Source organism: Amphibalanus amphitrite, unplaced genomic scaffold (genome assembly GCF_019059575.1).
Source record: "Amphibalanus amphitrite isolate SeventyFive unplaced genomic scaffold, NRLGWU_Aamphi_draft 000170F_arrow, whole genome shotgun sequence".
In the NCBI taxonomy this organism is placed as follows: Eukaryota; Metazoa; Arthropoda; class Thecostraca; order Balanomorpha; family Balanidae; genus Amphibalanus; species Amphibalanus amphitrite.
In genome coordinates, this window is record NW_024881665.1 from 724,585 (window position 1) to 745,356 (window position 20,772).

The 20,772-nt window shown below is 47.8% G+C and overlaps 1 protein-coding gene across 10 annotated transcripts in view; it reads right to left on the reverse strand.

Moving 5' to 3' along the window:
• Positions 1–6,883: 6,883 nt before the first annotated feature.
• The window catches only part of LOC122383711 (alpha-2-macroglobulin-like), a 148,532-nt gene continuing 134,643 nt past the window's right edge, over positions 6,884–20,772 (reverse strand). For all 10 annotated transcript variants that reach the window (XM_043370435.1, XM_043370428.1, XM_043370430.1 and 7 more), the window contains 3 exons: positions 19,093–19,215; positions 18,410–18,582; positions 6,884–7,302 (listed from right to left, as the gene is read on the reverse strand). In XM_043370435.1, coding sequence (XP_043226370.1) covers positions 7,261–7,302; positions 18,410–18,582; positions 19,093–19,215 — 338 coding nt within the window. In that variant the 3' untranslated portion in view covers positions 6,884–7,260. The remainder of the gene's footprint in view (positions 7,303–18,409; positions 18,583–19,092; positions 19,216–20,772) is intronic.

The window sequence follows — 20,772 nt, forward strand, 5'->3', positions numbered from 1 at the left end:
AGCCCTCGCCAGACGCCGCGCCGCGCCGACCCGAGCCATGCCTCCGGGCTCGGCCCTCACCGCTGCGCTGACGTCACAGGCGGCCCACATCGCCTTCCAGCCACCGACCCAGACCGGTGGCATACGGTGTGGGTAGGCTGTGCCGCTTGACAAGTAAGTGAAGCGGCACAGTCTACCGGTACCAGGCGGCTGCTGCCAATGCTGAGCCATAGGAACCCGGTGGATAAAGAGTTGTGGAACATCAATCTGCCCCCGAGTGTACCCTCGATGGCGTCATCATATCGCTTGGTATAAGCGTCTGAGGCGGATACATGGCCCATCGGCGTCCGACGGTATCTGTAACGCCCCCAGGGGGTGATGAACGTCGTCAGATGCTTGCTGCTTTCGGCCAGGGGGACCTGATGGAATCCTGAGAAGGCGTCCAGTGTTGTTTTATATGTGCACCTGTTGTTGCTGTTGCTGCATATTCTGCATCATGCTCATGAAAAGTTCTTGCTGCTGTGTCATCAGCTGAGCCAGTTTGTCGATTTCCGATGGTGCCCGTTGAGGATTCAATGTCTGTGCCATATCTTCGGTCTGACTCTGATGTGACCCTGCACCGTCCTGGGGATGGGTTACTGTGTCTCCGTGTGTACCTGGCCGAGCCAGCCTAGGCTCTGGGAGTGTCTTGCCGCTTCGAAGCTCCGTGCCACCTGCGTTAATATTTATGTTCGGTTCCGTCATGTTACGTTAAGTTCTTACACGTACAAGTTATTTACTAGTTAATGCACTTGTAAATGTCCTACCGACCGCGCCATGTATGCAGGTCTCAAGCTACATTATAAGACGATGCCAATACACACGACTGATTTATATTACGTTCCAGACACACCCCTTGCTCCACCATTCCCCTGAGCGACATACATCATCGATTTAGCTTGACCTAAAATAACACGCATCTTTTGTTCAAAGGCACTTTCAACAGCAACACACCATACAATAACAACCAGTAAAACGCCTTTTGGGGCGACCAACGGAGCGAGCGAGAGGAATTGCGAGGGGATACCTCCAACTAACTTGTGCACTGCACCCTTCTAACCGGTCCCTAACGATGTGCCAAATTTGAGCGCAATCGACCTAGCCGTTCTCGAGATCTGGAAGCGGCACCCTGCACGTGCGCACGTGCAAAATGGATCCCAACTGACTTTTGCACGGCACCCTACTAACCGGTCCCTAACCATGTATCAGATTTCAGCACAATCGGTTCAGCCGTTCTCGAGATCTGGAATCGACCCCTGCATGTGCGCACGTGCAGCAGCACCCCAACTGTGGCACATGGATATGCATTGCCTAGTGGGTATACCTACCTACATGCCAACTTTCAGCGCAATCGGCCCAGTAGTTGCCGAGATACTGAAATTGTTACAAGACTGACACCTCTTCGTTTTTCACGTGGCACGTGCATATGGGGTCACTCACATGCAATGCTCGTTAGAAGGAATGAATCTAGTGCTACCCTACAAAAATTACCGCATGTAAATCGGTCAAGTGGTTGCTGAGATATAAGCCCAGCAAAAGCGTGACCACGGCAATGGCATACTCAGAAATTTCCGTTAACCTACGAAAGACTACGCTCGCTTCGCTCGCTCCGTAATGAGTTGGGGGGGACGTCCCCCTTCCATTCTGAGAGTGGGGGGACGCGTCCCCCCCGTCCCCCCCGGTGGCGGCGCCCATGCCTGGAAGGTTAATGAAGACAACTTTGCCATCTTCAGGCAATAAATGATTTCTTAGAACAAAAAGGATGTCAGATTCGTGATCAGCGACCACAGATTCATCAGATAAGATAACATCTTTTATGTGTCAAGCTCAACCAAAGGTCCTTGGAGGTCATGTGAGGTCAGCTTAAAATTTGACTTTTTCCAAACCAGATATGTGTCATTCGACGTGGCTTAACAAGACGAATGCGTTGGTACCACTGCCGGAGCTCTAGGGCCATTTTTTGTTGAAGTTATTTGCGAAAAAACGAAAACCCCAGCTCGGGGTCGTTGACCTGACTTCTGACCTCAGGTCACCAAAACTATTTTTAGTATTTTTGCCTATGTAATTCAAACGCTGGACAGTCGTGCTTGTTACTCGTACTTTGTCTTTATCTCTACACCTCTATTTTTGGCAGCTATTTGAAGTTCACGTCTGTGACGTCGGTTTGCCGTACCTACAGGGTTCTAGAAAAATCGACCCTGTGACGTCATCAAGGGGGCTATGTCCAACTTATTTACTCCAGAAGATGTAAAATTGATGGGGAAAAAGGTACGTTAACTTTCGCTATCCTATCCCTAGGCGTTCATGAGCTATCACCAATATTCGCTAGAGGGAGGCGAAAAACGTCCCCCCGGGCCCACGAGAATGTAGCGAACCGAGACGGAGCATAAAATTGGCGGTTCCTGGCGCTCCGTGCCTCTGAGGCGGTCGGACAGAGCCGGCGCGCACCTGCGTAGACTGGTATCAGTATGGCGAGAGTGGAGCTCCGATAGGCTCGTGGACGAGCGTCACGGCGCCCGCGATAGCCCGACGGCCCTGTCTGATAGACGCTCGCTCCAGAGGCGGCGGTTGGCACGGCCACCTCGCCGATACGATGACGAGTCGAGCTGAAGGTCACCTCGATCAGATCGTCCTCAGAAACACGTGCGATGTAGCGATAACGGGATAACGCGCGACAACACGTGTTTTTGTTCCTAGGACTGACCTCACAAGTTAACCGGCACATACTCCATACGCTGACACGGCCGAAAGTCTATTCGTTGAATAAACGGATCAAACTGGTATAAGACGATGCTTGTGGGTACGAAAACTTGATTGAATGGAGAGCTGTTAGCAGTCGATTGACTATAATCAAACGGTCAGCAAGCAGTCGTTGAATGTTTGGCACATTTGTGATCCTATTTCGTTTGGCTCTGCGGTCAAAGACTCGGTCAGCCATACACTGACCGACACAAATCGATACTCATTTGGCATGTATTCCATCTTCCTCAGATAAGTAGTTCGCCGTATTGTTTGCCAGAGCCAAACGTTCTATTCATTTTCTGTGCAGACCAAGGGAGCATGGCAAACAGCCGACTAGTGACGGGGCAAAGGCAGGCGGAGCTTGGCGTAGGCGCCAGTGTCGACCTTTGTCATCCTGTGTTTGCTATGTTCTATTGATTTGTGCCCATGCAGCTACCGTAAAGGAGCATCGAAACTGGCCTGGTCGGGACTCGGGAGCCACACCGGTGTGAAGCGTGACAGAGCGCACAGCAGATATCGAGCACCCGTGCTACTTGAGCCGGCTGTGAAAGTGCACTGTGCGGGTTAAAGAGCTGGTAATGAAGCCGAAAGGGGCTTTCGTGGTGGAGCTGCAGGACAGCCCGCCGGCTGACTGCCCGGTGTCGGACGAGGTCGAGTCGGCCCTGCGCGGCTCTGTGGCGTCACGCGCCCTCCTCCGTCTGCTGAAGGCGGGCGCGCTCACCATGATCGCCGGCCTCGCCGACCGTGTCTACGCGGCCGGCGTGTTCGCCCTGGTCACGGCCGGCGTCGCCTACAACGCCTCCTCCCAGCTGCTGCTAGCCGTGCACCAGGTTGGAGAAAGCGGCTTGGTGGTAATGGCCTCGCGGACCAACATGTTCGGCATGATTGAGGTGATCCTGTGGGCGGCGAGCTTGGCGTGCCTGTGCGGCGGCCGGCGGCGCTACGGCCGGCTGCTGGTGACGCTGGAGCGCCACCTGGGCCCGCTGCTCGGCCGGCCCGGGTACCAGAGCCCCGCCCGCCAACTCCGCACAGAGGTCAACTGGGTGCTGGCCGTCTTCGTGGCACTGACCCTGTTCACAGCAGGAACCGTGATAAATTCCATCGCTAGCTCCTGGGGAGGAAAGACCTTTGAATCGCTCTCCATTTCTACGACTGGCATCGTGGCTTTCGACAGCTCGTACTTCCTGTACACAACACATTTCTACACTGTTCCGCTCAAGTTTGTGTTTGCAGGTGTTTATGTGATCAGCGGGTTCCGCTTTACAAACAGGAATCTCCGGACTGCGATTGACAGCGCTCAGAGCTCTCAGTTGACTTCCGATGTCCTTCAGCAGCTGCTGTCACTCCACGACGATCTCTCCAAGGCGTTCACTGCTCTGACTGACAGCATGTACTACGAACTACTCATCTGTATGATCTACGGCACTGTGTCCAACATAACCATGTGGCTGCTGCTGATTCTACTGATCCCGAGCGGCGCGCTGGCCCAGGAGGCGGCCATGATCCTGCAGTACGTGGTGGGCGCCGCCGTCACCGTCGTGCTGCCGTGCGAGCTGACACAGCGCGTGCTGAGCGCCGTGGGTGAGACGCGCGACCTGCTGCTGACTGCCGAGCGGCGCCGGCCGCAGCTCAGCCAGCCGCTGCGCCTCTTCAGAGAGACGGTCCGCCGCGACCTGGACACGCTCGGCGAGCTGGGCCTGTTCCGGTTGCGCCGGTCCACCCTGCTCTCCATCACCGCCACCATCCTCACCTACATCATCGTCATGGTGCAGTTCTACGCCGCTCCCGGCGCAGAGGTGGCCTGTCCGGCGGCCAACGCCACCGCGCCAACAGGGAGCTAGGCGGCGGCCGCACATAGGCGGAGAGGCCCGAGCGACATGACCCGATGCTGTGTTTGGCTGCATCTTTGACTTTGTTTTTTCGAGTCTGATATTGATTTTATCAAGAAGCAGAAAACGTCAAACAATTTGTCACAGCACCCAGAGGCAGGCGGCATCCAAACAGCAACATCGAGGGCTATGATCCCAATCCCCACCTACACCGTACTCGTTAGTTTACATTCAATTTTCGCTCCCCTATTTAACAAATAATGGGAAGCCTGACGGCATGCCTAGTTTTATACATGCTTCAATTGATTCAGTAATTTGTAGCTATGCATGCCGTTCGGCAGTCGAGTAAATACCTACGTAGTTTCTTTATTTAACCGTAGATTTGGGCACGCAGCGCTACTTCCAACTCCGGTTCATGGCTTAACCCGCGCCCCGTAGGGCTACCGGCGGACCCTACCACCCGTAGGGGGGGGGGGGGGGGCCGTATCGGCCCCCCCTAAGATCTCGGAAAGTTACCGGCCGATTTTCAAAATTCAAACGGCGTTCGATAGCCCCACCCGGGATCTACCTTGTGACCAAATTTCATTGACCTAGGTCAAACCGATGACGTCACAGGTCAGGTCAAAGATCAGATTTTCACCGTTCACAGGCAATTCAAGAAATGTGCTGTGAAAGCGAGTAAATTGGCAATTTATTGAAAACCATCGATGGTACATTGTTCGTCAAACACATACTTTGCTATCTGAGGTCACTGATACCAGGTCAGGTCACAGCGAGGTCAGGTCACCGGGGGTCACAATATGAATGTGTCGTGTGATACATGTTTTATGGTCCATTTTACATGACAAATGCGATTATGTGGGTTGGGCAGCCTTTGGGGCCAGCCTAGGTCACGTTTTTGTGAAGGTCAGGTCAAGGTCAGGTCAAATTAGGTCAAATTTCAAAGTCGATATTTTTGCATAAAATGGGTATCGATTCGATGCAGCTCGTCACGGGGAGTCTAATGGTGGTCTTCGTTTTGCTCTACGAGTTCTAGAATTGCCAAAAATTGAGTTTGAAAATTTGACGTCATCATTTTTGAACAGTTTTTTTTTTCGCTATAACCTGGCCAAAAAACGAGGTATCGATCTGAAATGTGGTATGTATATAGAAGACGGTAGACACTATCACATATATTCCGTTTTTTTCGAAAAACTTTTTGGATTTTTTGGCGAATATATAAAAAAAATGCTTTTTTGATTTTTGGGGGTCAAAACTCAAAAATTTCAAAAATTCGAGATAGCAGTTTTGTAGCCCTGTCAATTCTACACCTTTTATGTCTTGATCATTTTTCTGTATCTTCAAAGCTGTAGTCCTGACAGGTCTTCTCGCGAAGGTCTTTTTTCGGTCGAAAATGACAGAACATGACGTCACTCTGACGTCATTTGTGGCCAACCTATCATAGCCTCTGGAAAAATTTTTAGTCACAATGTGTAAAATTGATGCCCGGAGGGGTCCTGAAAGTTTGGTGGCGATATCTCCAGCCGTTTAGGAGATATCGACCGAAAAGAACAGGGGGGGGGGCGTTTCGGCCCCCGCCCTACGGGGCGCGGGTTAAGAACTTCAAAAACGATGCTTTTTTACGGCGTCTCGAAACTTTAAAGAAAAGAGCAGCAAGTACGTCAACGAGCGGACTGCAGAGTCGGCATTGATCCTGTTTTCGCTCTCTCGATCATGCTCAATAACTATAGGTAACGGTGTCACTGAGTCGAGGACTCCTCTTTATGAAATAGAATTTCAGTCGAAGTAGTTGTCGTTTTCCTTCCCTTGTACCGTAACAATTATTAACCCCGTCTACCGTAACCCAACACGCAGAACTCTGACGTACTTACATAGGTACATACATTGTAAGCGCTTTCAATAACGAGTCTGAGCTTCTCGATCGAAGTAACTATCTTTTAGCCACGAAGAATGCAGGCACGTGCCTGATCAGTGATCAGTAGTGATCAGATATATGATCAGAAATCAGCAATAGCGCATGCTCTTATTTTGCTTTGCGCGTACAATGCCATTTTTGTCATGAATGTCTTATGCGTGTGAAAGTGAAACACCAAGGCACCAACCTGCTATTGACTGATGGTCAGCTATCGCATGTATTGATTATTGAATACAGTCATTTGTCGTCAAACACATCGATAAATTTATGTAATGGAAAAAACGCAGCAGCCGTGAGCCGACAGCAACTGAGACATGGCGTTTTTGTTGTGAGTTGTAAGCTGTGAATTGTTCTATCGGCGGAAGGCATCAGAACACAATTTTTTTTTTTCATTGCCAGAAGCCCAGTTTATTTACCATGATCATCTTAATTTCAATACAGCATTGTCCCATCTTGTCATCGTATGCCAGCTCCCTCACTTGTGGTTCGAAATTGCACGACATGATGAATCCAATTCACGCAATATACCTAAAACAGTACAACCCGCCCCCGCTACAAACAAGGAGTTAAAATACAGGCAGCAAGCACATCGAAACTCTTAAGCACCGTAAATGTAACCCGCACGTGAAGCATGCGGCTGATGGCGCCTTCCTTCCTTGAGACGATGCCGCGCACCGCGGTCCCACCGCAGAGGACCGTCCCGTTGTGACCGGTCTCGGTCACAGAAGGAGGCAGGTCACCGACGGTACAGGTGGCTCAGGCAGCCGCCGTGGCGCAGTCCATGTCATGGTTGTACGACTGAAAAAAAACACAGATTTAATTAATAACTACCATTCTCGGTCGCGTATATTCGAATGCAGTATGAGTAGAGCATGGGTCCCGAAAAATTCTTCAGAAACTAGAGAAATTCTCGCGGGGCAGGACGTCTGTCAAACTAGCAGCGAGCTGCGAGCAGCGAGTCCAGCAGCGAGAAACGGGCCATTCCGATTTAGCTGAAAATTTGCTCACAGAGCTTTCTCAGCACGCTGATTCCGAAAATCATGGTCTCTAGGGTGGGAATCTTTACCGTTCTCGAGATAGAACCCTCTAAAGTTTTCGACACCCATGACTGGGCCATCCCGATTTGGCTGAAAATTGGCTCACAGAGCCTTCTCAGCACGCTGACTCCGAAAATCATGGTCTCTAGAGTGGGAATCTTAACCGTTCTCGAGATAGAACCCTCTATAGTTCTTACCACCCATGACCGAGCCACCCCGATTTGGCTGAAAATTTGCTCACAGAGCCTTCTTAGCACGCTGATTCCGAAAATCATGGTCTGTGATTGTGGTATGACCATGATTGTCATACCACAATCATGGTCTCTAGGGTGGGAATCTTTACCGTTCTCGAGATAGAACCCTCTAAAGCTCTTACCACCCATGACCGGGCCATCCCGATTTGGCTAAAAATTGGCTCACAGAGCCTTCTCAGCACGCTGATTCCGAAAATCATGGTCTGTAAGGTGGGAATCTTTACCGTTCTCGAGATAGAACCCTCTAAAGTTTTCGGCACCAAAGACCGGGCCATCCCGATGTGACTGAAAATTGGCTCACAGAGCCTTCTCAGCAAGCTGATTCCGAAAATCATGGTCTCTAGGGTGAGAATCTTTACCGTTCTCGGGATAGAACCTCTAAATTTCTTACCACCCATGATCGGGTCATCCCGATTTGACTGAAAATTTGCTCACAGATCCTTCTCAGTTCTCAGCACGCTGATTCCGAAAATCATGGTCTCTAGGGTGGGAATCTTAGCCGTTCTCGAGATTGAAACCTCTAAAATTTTCGACACCAAATACCGGGCCATCCCGATTTGGCTGAAAATTTGCTCACAGAGCCTTCTCAGCACGCTGATTCCGAAAATCATGGTCTCTAGGGTGGGAATCTTTACCGTTCTCGAGATAGAACCCTCTAAAGCTCTTACCCCCCATGACTGGGCCATCCCGATTTGGCTAAAAATTGGCTCACAGAGCCTTCTCAGCACGCTGATTCCGAAAATCATGGTCTCTAAGGTGAGAATCTTAACCGTTCTCGAGATAGAACCCTCTAAAGTTCTTACCACCCATGACCGGTCCATCCCGATTTGGCTGAAAATTTGCTTACAGAGCCTTCTCAGCACGCTGATTCCGAAAATCATGGTCTCTAGGGTGGGAATCTTTACCGTTCTCGAGATAGAACCCTCTAAAGCTCTTACCACCCATGACCGGGCCATCCCGATTTGACTGGGATGGCCCGGTCGATTTGACAGACCATGATTTTCGGAATCAGCCGCAGCGTGCTGAGAAGGCTCTGTGAGAAAATTTTCAACCAAATCAGGATGGCCTGGTCATGGGTGTCGAAAACTTTAGAGGGTTCTATCTCGAGAAGGGTAAAGATTCCCACCCTAGAGACTATTATTTTCGAATCAGCGTGCTTAGAAGGCTCTGTGAGCAATATTTCAGCCAAATCAGGATGGCCCGGTCTTTGGCGTCGAAAACTTTAGAGCGTTCTATCTCGAGAACGGTGAAGATTCCCATCCCTAGAGACCATGATTTTCGGAATCAGCGTGCTGAGAAGGCTCTGTGAGCAAATTTTCAGCCACATCGGGATGGCCCGGTCATGGATGGTAAGAATTTTAGAGGGTTCTATCTCGAGAACGGTAAAGATTCCCACCCTAGAGACCATGATTTTCGGAATCAGCGTGCTGAGAAGGCTCTGTGAGCCAATTTTCAGCCAAATCGGGATGGCCCGGTCATGGGTGTCGAAAATTTTAGAGGTTTCAATCTCGAGAACGGCTAAGATTCCCACCCTAGAGACCATGATTTTCGGAATCAGCGTGCTGAGAACTGAGAAGGATCTGTGAGCAAATTTTCAGCCAAATCGGGATGGCCCGGTCATGGGTGGTAAGAAATTTAGAGGGTTCTATCTCGAGAACGGTAAAGTTCTCACCCTAGAGACCATGATTTTCGGAATCAGCTTGCTGAGAAGGCTCTGTGAGCCAATTTTCAGTCAAATCGGGATGGCCCGGTCTTTGGTGCCGAAAACTTTAGAGGGTTCTATCTCGAGAACGGTAAAGATTCCCACCCTAGAGACCATGATTTTCGGAATCAGCGTGCTGAGAAGGCTCTGTGAGCCAATTTTTAGCCAAATCGGGATGGCCCGTTCATGGTTGGTAAGAGCTTTAGAGGGTTCTATCTCGAGAACGGTAAAGATTCCCACCCTAGAGACCATGATTTTCGGAATCAGCGTGCTAAGAAGGCTCTGTGAGCAAATTTTCAGCCAAATCGGGATGGCCCGGTCATGGGTGGTAAGAACTATAGAGGGTTCTATCTCGAGAACGGTAAAGATTCCCACTCTAGAGACCATGATTTTCGGAGTCAGCGTGCTGAGAAAGCTCTGTGAGCCAATTTTCAGCCAAATCGGGATGGCCCGGTCATGGGTGTCGAAAACTTTAGAGGGTTCTATCTCGAGAACGGTAAAGATTCCCACCCTAGAGACCATGATTTTCGGAATCAGCGTGCTGAGAAAGCTCTGTGAGCAAATTTTCAGCTAAATCGGGATGGCCCGTTTCTCGCTGCTGGACTCGCTGCTCGCAGCTCGCTGCTAGTTTGACAGACGTCCTGCCCCGCGAGAATTTCTCTAGTTTCTGAAGAATTTTTCGGGACCCATGCTCTACTCATACTGCATTCGAATATACGCTTCTCGGTCACCGCTAGCAATAGTGTTGGCATTTGAAATGGTATATTTTAAGATAAGAAAACAATCCCATACGATGCGACTTATTTTCCTCTTTAGCTTCGTTCTACACTGGGGACCAAATTATAAAAAAACTATAAAAATCAATTTTATAATCAATCAAACTATATTCAATTCTTTGGTTAACCGGCTAGGACAGCTCAGTGCAACCTAAAATAAATATTTGCTTTTTGACAGTTTTTACTTCATAGGAGCACGGTGCTGCTAAAGTAGTCATTTAGGCCAGGCAAAAGTACGCTTTATGAATGGCCGATACAACTAAAACAACTTAGAAGTCTTACTACGCATACGTCTGTCAAGACAGCCTCAGATTCAGATTCACTTTCAGAATCACATTCGGACCCCTTAGATTTTCATAAAAACTGGTCCATGGGTACAGTTTTGGACGCTGATTCCAATGGTGAAGTCTGTTTTTCGCCACATATAATACTTTGGCCCCTAGAGGCATTCAAAGTTTTTTTGGGGCGAAGGGGGACCCCCTTAGATTTTCATAAAAACTGGTCCATGTGTACAGTTTTGGACGCTGATTCCAACGGTGAAGTCTGTTTTTCGCCACATATTATACTTTGGCCCCTAGAGGCATTCAAAGTTTTTTGGGGCGAAGGGGGACCCCCTTAGATTTTCATAAAAACTGGTCCATGGGTACAGTTTTCGACGCTGATTCCAATGGTGAAGTCTGTTTTTCGCCCCATATTATACTTTGGCCCCTAGAGGCATTCAAAGTTTTTTTGGGGCGAAGGGTGACCCCCTTAGATTTTCATAAAAACTGGTCCATGGGTACAGTTTTGGACGCTGATTCCAATGGTGAAGTCTGTTTTTCGCCACATATTATACTTTGGCCCCTAGAGGCATTCAAAGTTTTTTTGGGGCGAAGGGGGACCCCCTTAGATTTTCATAAAAAAACTGGTCCATGTGTACAGTTTTGGACGCTGATTCCAACGGTGAAGTCTGTTTTTCGCCACATATTATACTTTGGCCCCTAGAGGCATTTAAAGTTTTTTGGGGCGAAGGGGGACCCCCTTAGATTTTCATAAAAACTGGTTCATGGATACAGTTTTGGACGCTGATTCCAATGGTGAAGTCTGTTTTTCGCCACATATTATACTTTGGCCCCTAGAGGCATTCAGATTCACTTTCAGAATCACATTCGGACCCCCTTAGATTTTCATAAAAACTGGTCCATGGGTACAGTTTTGGACGCTCATTCCAATGGTGAAGTCTGTTTTTCGCCACATATTATACTTTGGCCCCTAGAGGCATTCAAAGTTTTTTTTGGGGCGAAGGGGGACCCCCTTAGATTTTCATAAAAACTGGTCCATGTGTACAGTTTTGGACGCTGATTCCAACGGTGAAGTCTGTTTTTCGCCACATATTATACTTTGGCCCCTAGAGGCATTCAAAGTTTTTTGGGGCGAAGGGGGACCCCCTTAGATTTTCATAAAAACTGGTCCATGGGTACAGTTTTGGACGCTGATTCCAATGGTGAAGTCTGTTTTTCGCCACATATTATACTTTGGCCCCTAGAGGCATTCAGATTCACTTTCAGAATCACATTCGGACCCCCTTAGATTTTCATAAAAACTGGTCCATGGGTACAGTTTTGGACGCTGATTCCAATGGTGAAGTCTGTTTTTCGCCACATATTATACTTTGGACCCTAGAGGCATTCAAAGTTTTTTTGGGCGAAGGGGGACCCCCTTAGATTTTCATAAAAACTGGTCTGGTACAGTTTTGGACGCTGATTCCAATGGTGAAGTCTGTTTTTCGCCACATATTATACTTTGGCCCCTAGAGGCATTCAAATTTTTTGGGGGCGAAGGGGGACCCCCTTAGATTTTCATAAAAACTGGTCCATGTGTACAGTTTTGGATGCTGATTCCAACGGTGAAGTCTGTTTTTCGCCACATATTATACTTTGGCCCCTAGAGGCATTCAAAGTTTTTTGGGGCGAAGGGGGACCCCCTTAGATTTTCATAAAAACTGGTCCATGGGTACAGTTTTGGACGCTGATTCCAATGGTGAACTCTGTTTTTCGCCACATATTATACTTTGGCCCCTAGAGGCATTCAAAGTTTTTTTTTTGGGCGAAGGGGGACCCCCTTAGATTTTCATAAAAACTGGTCCACGGGTACAGTTTTTGGACGCTGATTCCAATGGTGAAGTCTGTTTTTCGCCACATATTATACTTTGGCCCCTAGAGGCATTCAAAGTTTTTTTTGGGGGCGAAGGGGGACCCCCTTAGATTTTCATAAAAACTGGTCCATGTGTACAGTTTTGGACGCTGATTCCAACGGTGAAGTCTGTTTTTCGCCACATATTATACTTTGGCCCCTAGAGGCATTCAAAGTTTTTTGGGGCGAAGGGGGACCCCCTTAGATTTTCATAAAAACTGGTCCATGGGTACAGTTTTGGACGCTGATTCCAATGACGAAGTCTGTTTTTCGCCACATATTATACTTTGGCCCCTAGAGGCATTCAGATTCACTTTCAGAATCACATTCGGACCCCCTTAGATTTTCATAAAAACTGGTCCATGGGTACAGTTTTGGACGCTGATTCCAATGGTGAAGTCTGTTTTTCGCCACATATTATACTTTGGGCCCTAGAGGCGTTCAAAGTTTTTTGGGGGCGAAGAGGGACCCCCTTAGATTTTCATAAAAACTGGTCCATATGTACAGTTTTGGACGCTGATTCCAATGGTGAAGTCTGTTTTTCGCCACATATTATACTTTGGCCCCTAGAGGCATTCAAATTTTTTTGGGGCGAAGGGGGACCCCCTTAGATTTTCATAAAAACTGGTCCATGTGTACAGTTTTGGACGCTGATTCCAACGGTGAAGTCTGTTTTTCACCACATATTATACTTTGGCCCCTAGAGGCATTCAAAGTTTTTTTGAGGCGAAGGGGGACCCCCTTAGATTTTCATAAAAACTGGTCCATGGGTACAGTTTTGGACGCTGATTCCAATGGTGAACTCTGTTTTTCGCCACATATTATACTTTGGCCCCTAGAGGCATTCAAAGTTTTTTTTTGGGGCGAAGGGGGACCCCCTTAGATTTTCATAAAAACTGGTCCATGGGTACAGTTTTGGACGCTGATTCCAATGGTGAAGTCTGTTTTTCGCCACATATTATACTTTGGCCCCTAGAGGCATTCAAAGTTTTTTTGGGGCGAAGGGGGACCCCCTTAGATTTTCATAAAAACTGGTCCATGTGTACAGTTTTGGACGCTGATTCCAACGGTGAAGTCTGTTTTTCGCCACATATTATACTTTGGCCCCTAGAGGCATTCAAAGTTTTTTGGGGCGAAGGGGGACCCCCTTAGATTTTCATAAAAAAAGTATAATATGTGGCGAAAAACAGACTTCACCGTTGGAATCAGCGTCCAAAACTGTACACATGGACCAGTTTTTATGAAAATCTAAGGGGGTCCCCCTTCGCCCCCCCCCCCCCAAAATTGAATGCCTCTAGGGGCCAAAGTATAATATGTGGCGAAAAACAGACTTCACCATTGGAATCAGCGTCCAAAACTGTACCCATGGACCAGTTTTTATGAAAATCTAAGGGGGTCCGAATGTGATTCTGAAAGTGAATCTGAATGCCTCTGGGGCCAAAGTATAATATGTGGCGAAAAACAGACTTCACCATTGGAATCAGCGTCCAAAACTGTACACATGGACCAGTTTTTATGAAAATCTAAGGGGGTCCCCCTTCGCCCAAAAAAAGTTTGAATGCCTCTAGGGGCCAAAGTATAATATGTGGCGAAAAACAGACTTCACCGTTGGAATCAGCGTCCAAAACTGTACACATGGACCAGTTTTTATGAAAATCTAAGGGGTCCCCCTTCGCCCCAAAAAAACTTTGAATGCCTCTAGGGGCCAAAGTAAAATATGTGGCGAAAAACAGACTTCACCATTGGAATCAGCGTCCAAAACTGTACCCATGGACCAGTTTTTATGAAAATATAAGGGGGTCCCCCTTCGCCCCAAAAAAACTTTGAATGCCTCTAGGGGCCAAAGTATAATATGTGGCGAAAAACAGACTTCACCATTGGAATCAGCGTCCAAAACTGTACCCATGGACCAGTTTTTATGAAAATATAAGGGGGTCCCCCTTCGCCCCAAAAAACTTTGAATGCCTCTTGGGGCCAAAGTATAATATGTGGCGAAAAACAGACTTCACCGTTGGAATCAGCGTCCAAAACTGCACACATGGACCAGTTTTTATGAAAATCTAAGGGGGTCCCCCTTCGCCCCAAAAAAACTTTGAATGCCTCTAGGGGCCAAAGTATAATATGTGGCGAAAAATTGACTTCACCATTGGAATCAGCGTCCAAAACTGTACCCATGGACCAGTTTTTATGAAAATCTAAGGGGTCCCCCTTCGCCCCAAAAAAACTTTGAATGCCTCTAGGGGCCAAAGTATAATATGTGGCGAAAAACAGACTTCACCATTGGAATCAGCGTCCAAAACTGTACCCATGGACCAGTTTTTATGAAAATCTAAGGGGGTCCCCCTTCGCCCCAAAAAAACTTTGAATGCCTCTAGGGGCCAAAGTATAATATGTGGCGAAAAAGACTTCACCGTTGGAATCAGCGTCCAAAACTGTACACATGGACCAGTTTTTTTGAAAATCTAAGGGGGTCCCCCTTCGCCCCAAAAAAACTTTGAATGCCTCTAGGGGCCAAAGTATAATATGTGGCGAAAAACAGACTTCACCATTGGAATCAGCGTCCAAAACTGTACCCATGGACCAGTTTTTTATGAAAATCTAAGGGGTCCCCCTTCGCCCCAAAAAACTTTGAATGCCTCTAGGGGCCAAAGTATAATATGTGGCGAAAAACAGACTTCACCGTTGGAATCAGCGTCCAAAACTGTACACATGGACCAGTTTTTATGAAAATCTAAGGGGGTCCCCCTTTGCCCCAAAAAAACTTTGAATGCCTCTAGGGGCCAAAGTATAATATGTGGCGAAAAACAGACTTCACCATTGGAATCAGCGTCCAAAACTGTACCCATGGACCAGTTTTTGTGAAAATCTAAGGGGGTCCGAATGTGATTCTGAAAGTGAATCTGAATGCCTCTAGGGGCCAAAGTATAATATGTGGCGAAAAACAGACTTCACCATTGGAATCAGCGTCCAAAACTGTACCCATTGACCAGTTTTTATGAAAATCTAAGGGGGTCCCCCTTCGCCCCAAAAAACTTTGAATGCCTCTAGGGGCCAAAGTATAATATGTGGCGAAAAACAGACTTCACCGTTGAAATCAGCGTCCAAAACTGTACACATGGACCAGTTTTTATGAAAATCTAAGGGGGTCCCCCTTCGCCCCAAAAAAACTTTGAATGCCTCTAGGGGCCAAAGTATAATATGTGGCGAAAAACAGACTTCACCATTGGAATCAGCGTCCAAAACTGTACCCATGGACCAGTTTTTATGAAAATCTAAGGGGGTCCCCCTTCGCCCCAAAAAACTTTGAATGCCTCTAGGGGCCAAAGTATAATATGTGGCGAAAAACAGACTTCACCATTGGAATCAGCGTCCAAAACTGTACCCATCGACCAGTTTTTATGAAAATCTAAGGGGGTCCCCCTTCGCCCCAAAAAAACTTTGAATGCCTCTAGGGGCCAAAGTATAATATGTGGCGAAAAACAGACTTCACCGTTGGAATCAGCGTCCAAAACTGTACACATGGACCAGTTTTTATGAAAATCTAAGGGGGTCCCCCTTCGCCCCAAAAAAAAACTTTGAATGCCTCTAGGGGCCAAAGTATAATATGTGGCGAAAAACAGACTTCACCATTGGAATCAGCGTCCAAAACTGTACCCATGGACCAGTTTTTATGAAAATCTAAGGGGGTCCGAATGTGATTCTGAAAGTGAATCTGAATCTGAGGCTGTCTTGACAGACGTACTACGCATGCTTTTTATAAAAAAAGAAAACAACGTTTCACGTGTTATCAACCCGCGCCCCGCTGGGACTCCTTGATTTCCACACCCTGCGAAGGGGAGGGGGCGGGGTGCTTCAACACCCCTTCTAACTCGGCTCCTGGGCCACGTAACGACACAAGTTCTGAGGCGTGCGTTAGAGCAAAACAAAAAGAAAGAAAGAAGAAAAACTTATTTGACTTATTTGATCATTTTAAAGGTCAGGTGAAAAGTCAGGTCATCAGAGGTCATCGAATGTGAAATTTCCCCGATTTTTGGGTTAAATGACGACAACTTTCAACAAACCGGCGCATAGTTCTCAGAAACGAGCAGAGCTACAGCGCGACAGAAAGATGCATTTGAAAGCCCTATTTACGCTCTTTTTGACTGACTTTCTCAGAATTGACCTTAACCCGCGCCCCGTAGGGCTACCGGCGGACGCTACCACCCGTAGGGGGGGGGCCGTATCGGCCCCCCCTAAGATCTCGGAAAGTTACCGGCCGATTTTCAAAATTCAAACGGCGTTCGATAGCCCTACCCGGGAACTACCTTGTGACCAAATTGCATTGACCTAGGTCAAACCGATGACGTCACAGGTCAGGTCAAAGGTCAGATTTTCACCGTTCACAGGCAATTCAAGAAATGTGCTGTGAAAGCGAGTAAATTGGTAATTTATTGAAAACCATCGATGGTACATTGTTCGTCAAACACATACTTTGCTATCTGAGGTCACTGATACCAGGTCAGGTCACAGCGAGGTCAGGTCACCGGGGGTCACAATATGAATGTGTCGTGTGATACATGTTTTATGGTCCATTTTACATGACAAATGCGATTATGTGGGTTAGGCAGCCTTTGGGGCCAGCCTAGGTCACGTTTTTGTGAAGGTCAGGTCAAGGTCAGGTCAAATTAGGTCAAATTTCAAAATTGATATTTTTGCATAAAATGGGTATCGATTCGATGCAGCTCGTCACGGGGAGTCTAATGGTGGTCTTCGTTTTGCTCTACGAGTTCTAGAATTGCCAAAAATTGAGTTTGAAAATTTGACGTCATCATTTTTGAACAGTTTTTTCGCTATAACTTGGCCAAAAAACGAGGTATCGATCTGAAATTTGGTATGTAGATAGAAGACGGTAGACACTATCACATATATTCCGGTTTTTTCGAAACTCAAAAAACTTTTTGGATTTTTGGCGAATATATCCAAAAAAATGCTTTTTTGATTTTTGGGGGTCAAAACTCAAAAATTTCAAAAATTCGAGATAGCAGTTTTGTAGCCCTGTCAATTCTACACCTTTCATGTCTTGATCATTTTTCTGTATCTTCAAAGCTGTAGTCCTGACAGGTCTTCTCGCGAAGGTCTTTTTTCGGTCGAAAATGACAGAACATGACGTCACTCTGACGTCATTTGTGGCCAACCTATCATAGCCTCTGGAAAAATTTTTGGTCACAATGTGTAAAATTGATGCCCGGAGGGGTCCTGAAAGTTTGGTGGCGATATCTCCAGCCGTTTAGGAGATATCGACCAAAAAGGACAGGGGGGGGGGGCGTTTCGGCCCCCCCCCCTACGGGGCGCGGGTTAAGTCAATGTTGTTGCCTTCAGTGGACAGAAACTACCAAACTAGGCGATGTTTTGGAAGCAGTTTTCTGTGGCTCCGCTCTGTGTGCCCTCGGTACGGTCGGTGTCCGTCAGTCTCACCGTGCTGAGCGCCACCCCGGCCCCAGTCTCACCGTGCTGAGCGCCACCCCGGCCTCAGTCTCACCGTGCTGAGCGCCACCCCGGCCTCAGTCTCACCGTGCTGAGCGCCATCCCGGCCCCAGTCTCACCGTGCTGAGCGCCACCCCGGCCTCAGTCTCACCGTGCTGAGCGCCACCCCGGCCTCAGTCTCACTGTGCTGAGCGCCACCCCGGCCTCAGTCTCACCGTGCTGAGCGCCACCCCGGCCTCAGTCTCACCGTGCTGAGCGCCACCCGGCCCCAGTCTCACCGTGCTGAGCGCCACCCCGGCCTCAGTCTCACCGTGCTGAGCGCCACCCCGGCCTCAGTCTCACCGTGCTGAGCGCCACCCCGGCCCCAGTCTCACCGTGCTGAGCGCCACCCCGGCCTCAGTCTCACTGTGCTGAGCGCCACCCCGGCCTCAGTCTCACCGTGCTGAGCGCCACCCCGGCCTCAGTCTCACCGTGCTGAGCGCCACCCGGCCTCAGTCTCACCGTGCTGAGCGCCACCTCGGCCTGGTAGTAGTCGTAGACGGTAGCACGCGCCGGCTTGACGTCCTCGACCTCCTGCTCGCGCTGCACCACCATCTCCAGACAGCGCCGCCGGCTGTCCAGCGAGTCAAAGTAGAAGACCACCTTGTTCTTGGAGACCTCCCAGCGCTTCAGCTCTGGGTGGCACAGCCAGGGAGACGGTCAGAAGCGCCGCGCAGCGCACATTCAATGGCTACAGCGCGGCCAGAGATGAGCCCCGTTCACCCACCTTTCCTGCCAGAGAGTGTGATTTATTGCGGAAATATCTCCTTCCCTCGCAACCGTTATTTTTGGTAGGTAAGTATTTTTATTCATAAAAAGAATTGATAGACTAAAATAAGTTGAATCACAAAAAGAACATAAAGACTGCCGATGTAGTACAAGCCTAACAAGTAACATGTTTTATAAGCCTCACCGCGTTTTACCACTGGAAGTGACCATATCAGGCAAAAGTTAATGTTTGGATGAGCTACAAACTTTTACGCATGGTAGAATTTGGATTTCTGAGTGAGCTAAACACCAAGCCCAAAAGGTACCTTTTGTTTCTTGAAATAAAAGTAAATGGAAGAGACTGCCTACCTCAGCGCAGCGAAACGAGTGCTTTGTACCTATTAGGAAATGACGTAGTATGAATTCAGGCTCCTTACCTAATTCGGCGTTCTCCTTGAGAGCTTTCAAGCTGCCTTTGTTGGGAATGAAGCCGCTGACCATTTCAACTTCGACGACCGCCATGTTGCTCTCCCCTGGTTTCTCGTATCTGACGCACGTCTCTGAAAGATAAACACAGCAACGCGCTTCAATGCATGTTTTATTTTTATTCTTATTATTCGTGTTTTCCTTTCAATAAAGTTGGGATGCGCGTGCAGGCATATGCACAAAATTACCAGTGTCACAAAATAAACACATTTTAAACACATTTTGGTTGTTTTTCTCGCAAATTGAAGAAGCAAAGCTTTCACGGAATTCATAAGGCGCTCCCAACTGCTCCCAACCGAACGTTTGTTGAAGCGCTACATCGGGAATCTGAACGCTGTAGAACTATACTCAAGGCCAACTATACTCTGTTCCGTTTAAAGTTTGCAGCCGAAGTGCCCTGCTGAAAGCAGTGCGTGATTTCTGTATATACAGCTCTTACATTTTAAGACGCAAATTCTTGAGCGGAGGAGCGATCTGCCGAAGAAATTCCGACTGCAAGCTTGATATGGAACAGAGTAGGTATAGCCCAAGAAATTTTGCGGATATTTTTGTTTATAAATTTAGTCCCAACCTTTTTAATGGAAAGATGCACAAGGACAGAGTCCCCGCTATGCGAAGCATGTTCCGTTGACCCTTCCCTCTACCCTCCGATCGCGTAATCCCGCTTCTATGGCAGAATTTGGAGTCCTAAGTTTAACGTGCGCACATAGCCGCGCACGGTCAGTCCCCTCACTAACTTATGTCCGTAAAGTTGGCGACGTCGCCAGCGACTTTTCCAGCGACGAGCACCGATTTTAGCCAAAACCTCGTCCAAGGTCAATTGGACCATGAGGATCACGAAAATCGAGCCCATTCACCCCTAAACCTTGACCTTCAAGGTCAAATTCAAGGTCAAAGGACGGGGAACTAAAAAAGTGCCACTAAATATTGTCCGATTTTCCAAATTTTGGCACCAAAATGTAGCGCGTGTAAAGTTCTAGCCGCACATCAAAAACCATTTTCATCAAGGTCAAACTTCAAGGTCAAATTCAAGGTCAAAGGACGGGGAACTGTAAAAGTGGCACTAAATATTGTCTGATCTTCAAAATTTTGGCACCAAAATGTAGCGCGTGCAAAGTTCTAGCCGCACATCGAAAACCATTTTCATCAAGGTCAAACTTCAAGGTCAAATTCAAGGTCAAAGGACGGGGAACTGAAAAAGTGCCACTAAATGTTGTCCGATTTTCAAAATTTTGGCACCAAAATGTAGCGCGTGCAAAGTTCTAGCCGCACATCGAAAACCATTTTCATCAAGGTCAAACTTTAAGGTCAAATTCAAGGTCAAAGGACGGGGAACTGAAAAAGTGCCACTAAATATTGTCCGATCTTCAAAATTTTGGCACCAAAATGTAGCGCGTGCAAAGTTCTAGCCGCACATCGAAAACCATTTTCATCAAGGTCAAACTTCAAGGTCAAGTTCAAGGTCAAAGGACGGGGAACTGAAAAAGTGCCACTAAATATTGTCCGATTTTCAAAATTTTGGCACCAAAATGTAGCGCGTGCAAAGTTCTAGCCGCACATCGAAAACCATTTTCATCAAGGTCAAACTTCAAGGTCAAATTCAAGGTCAAAAGACGGGGAACTGAAAAAGT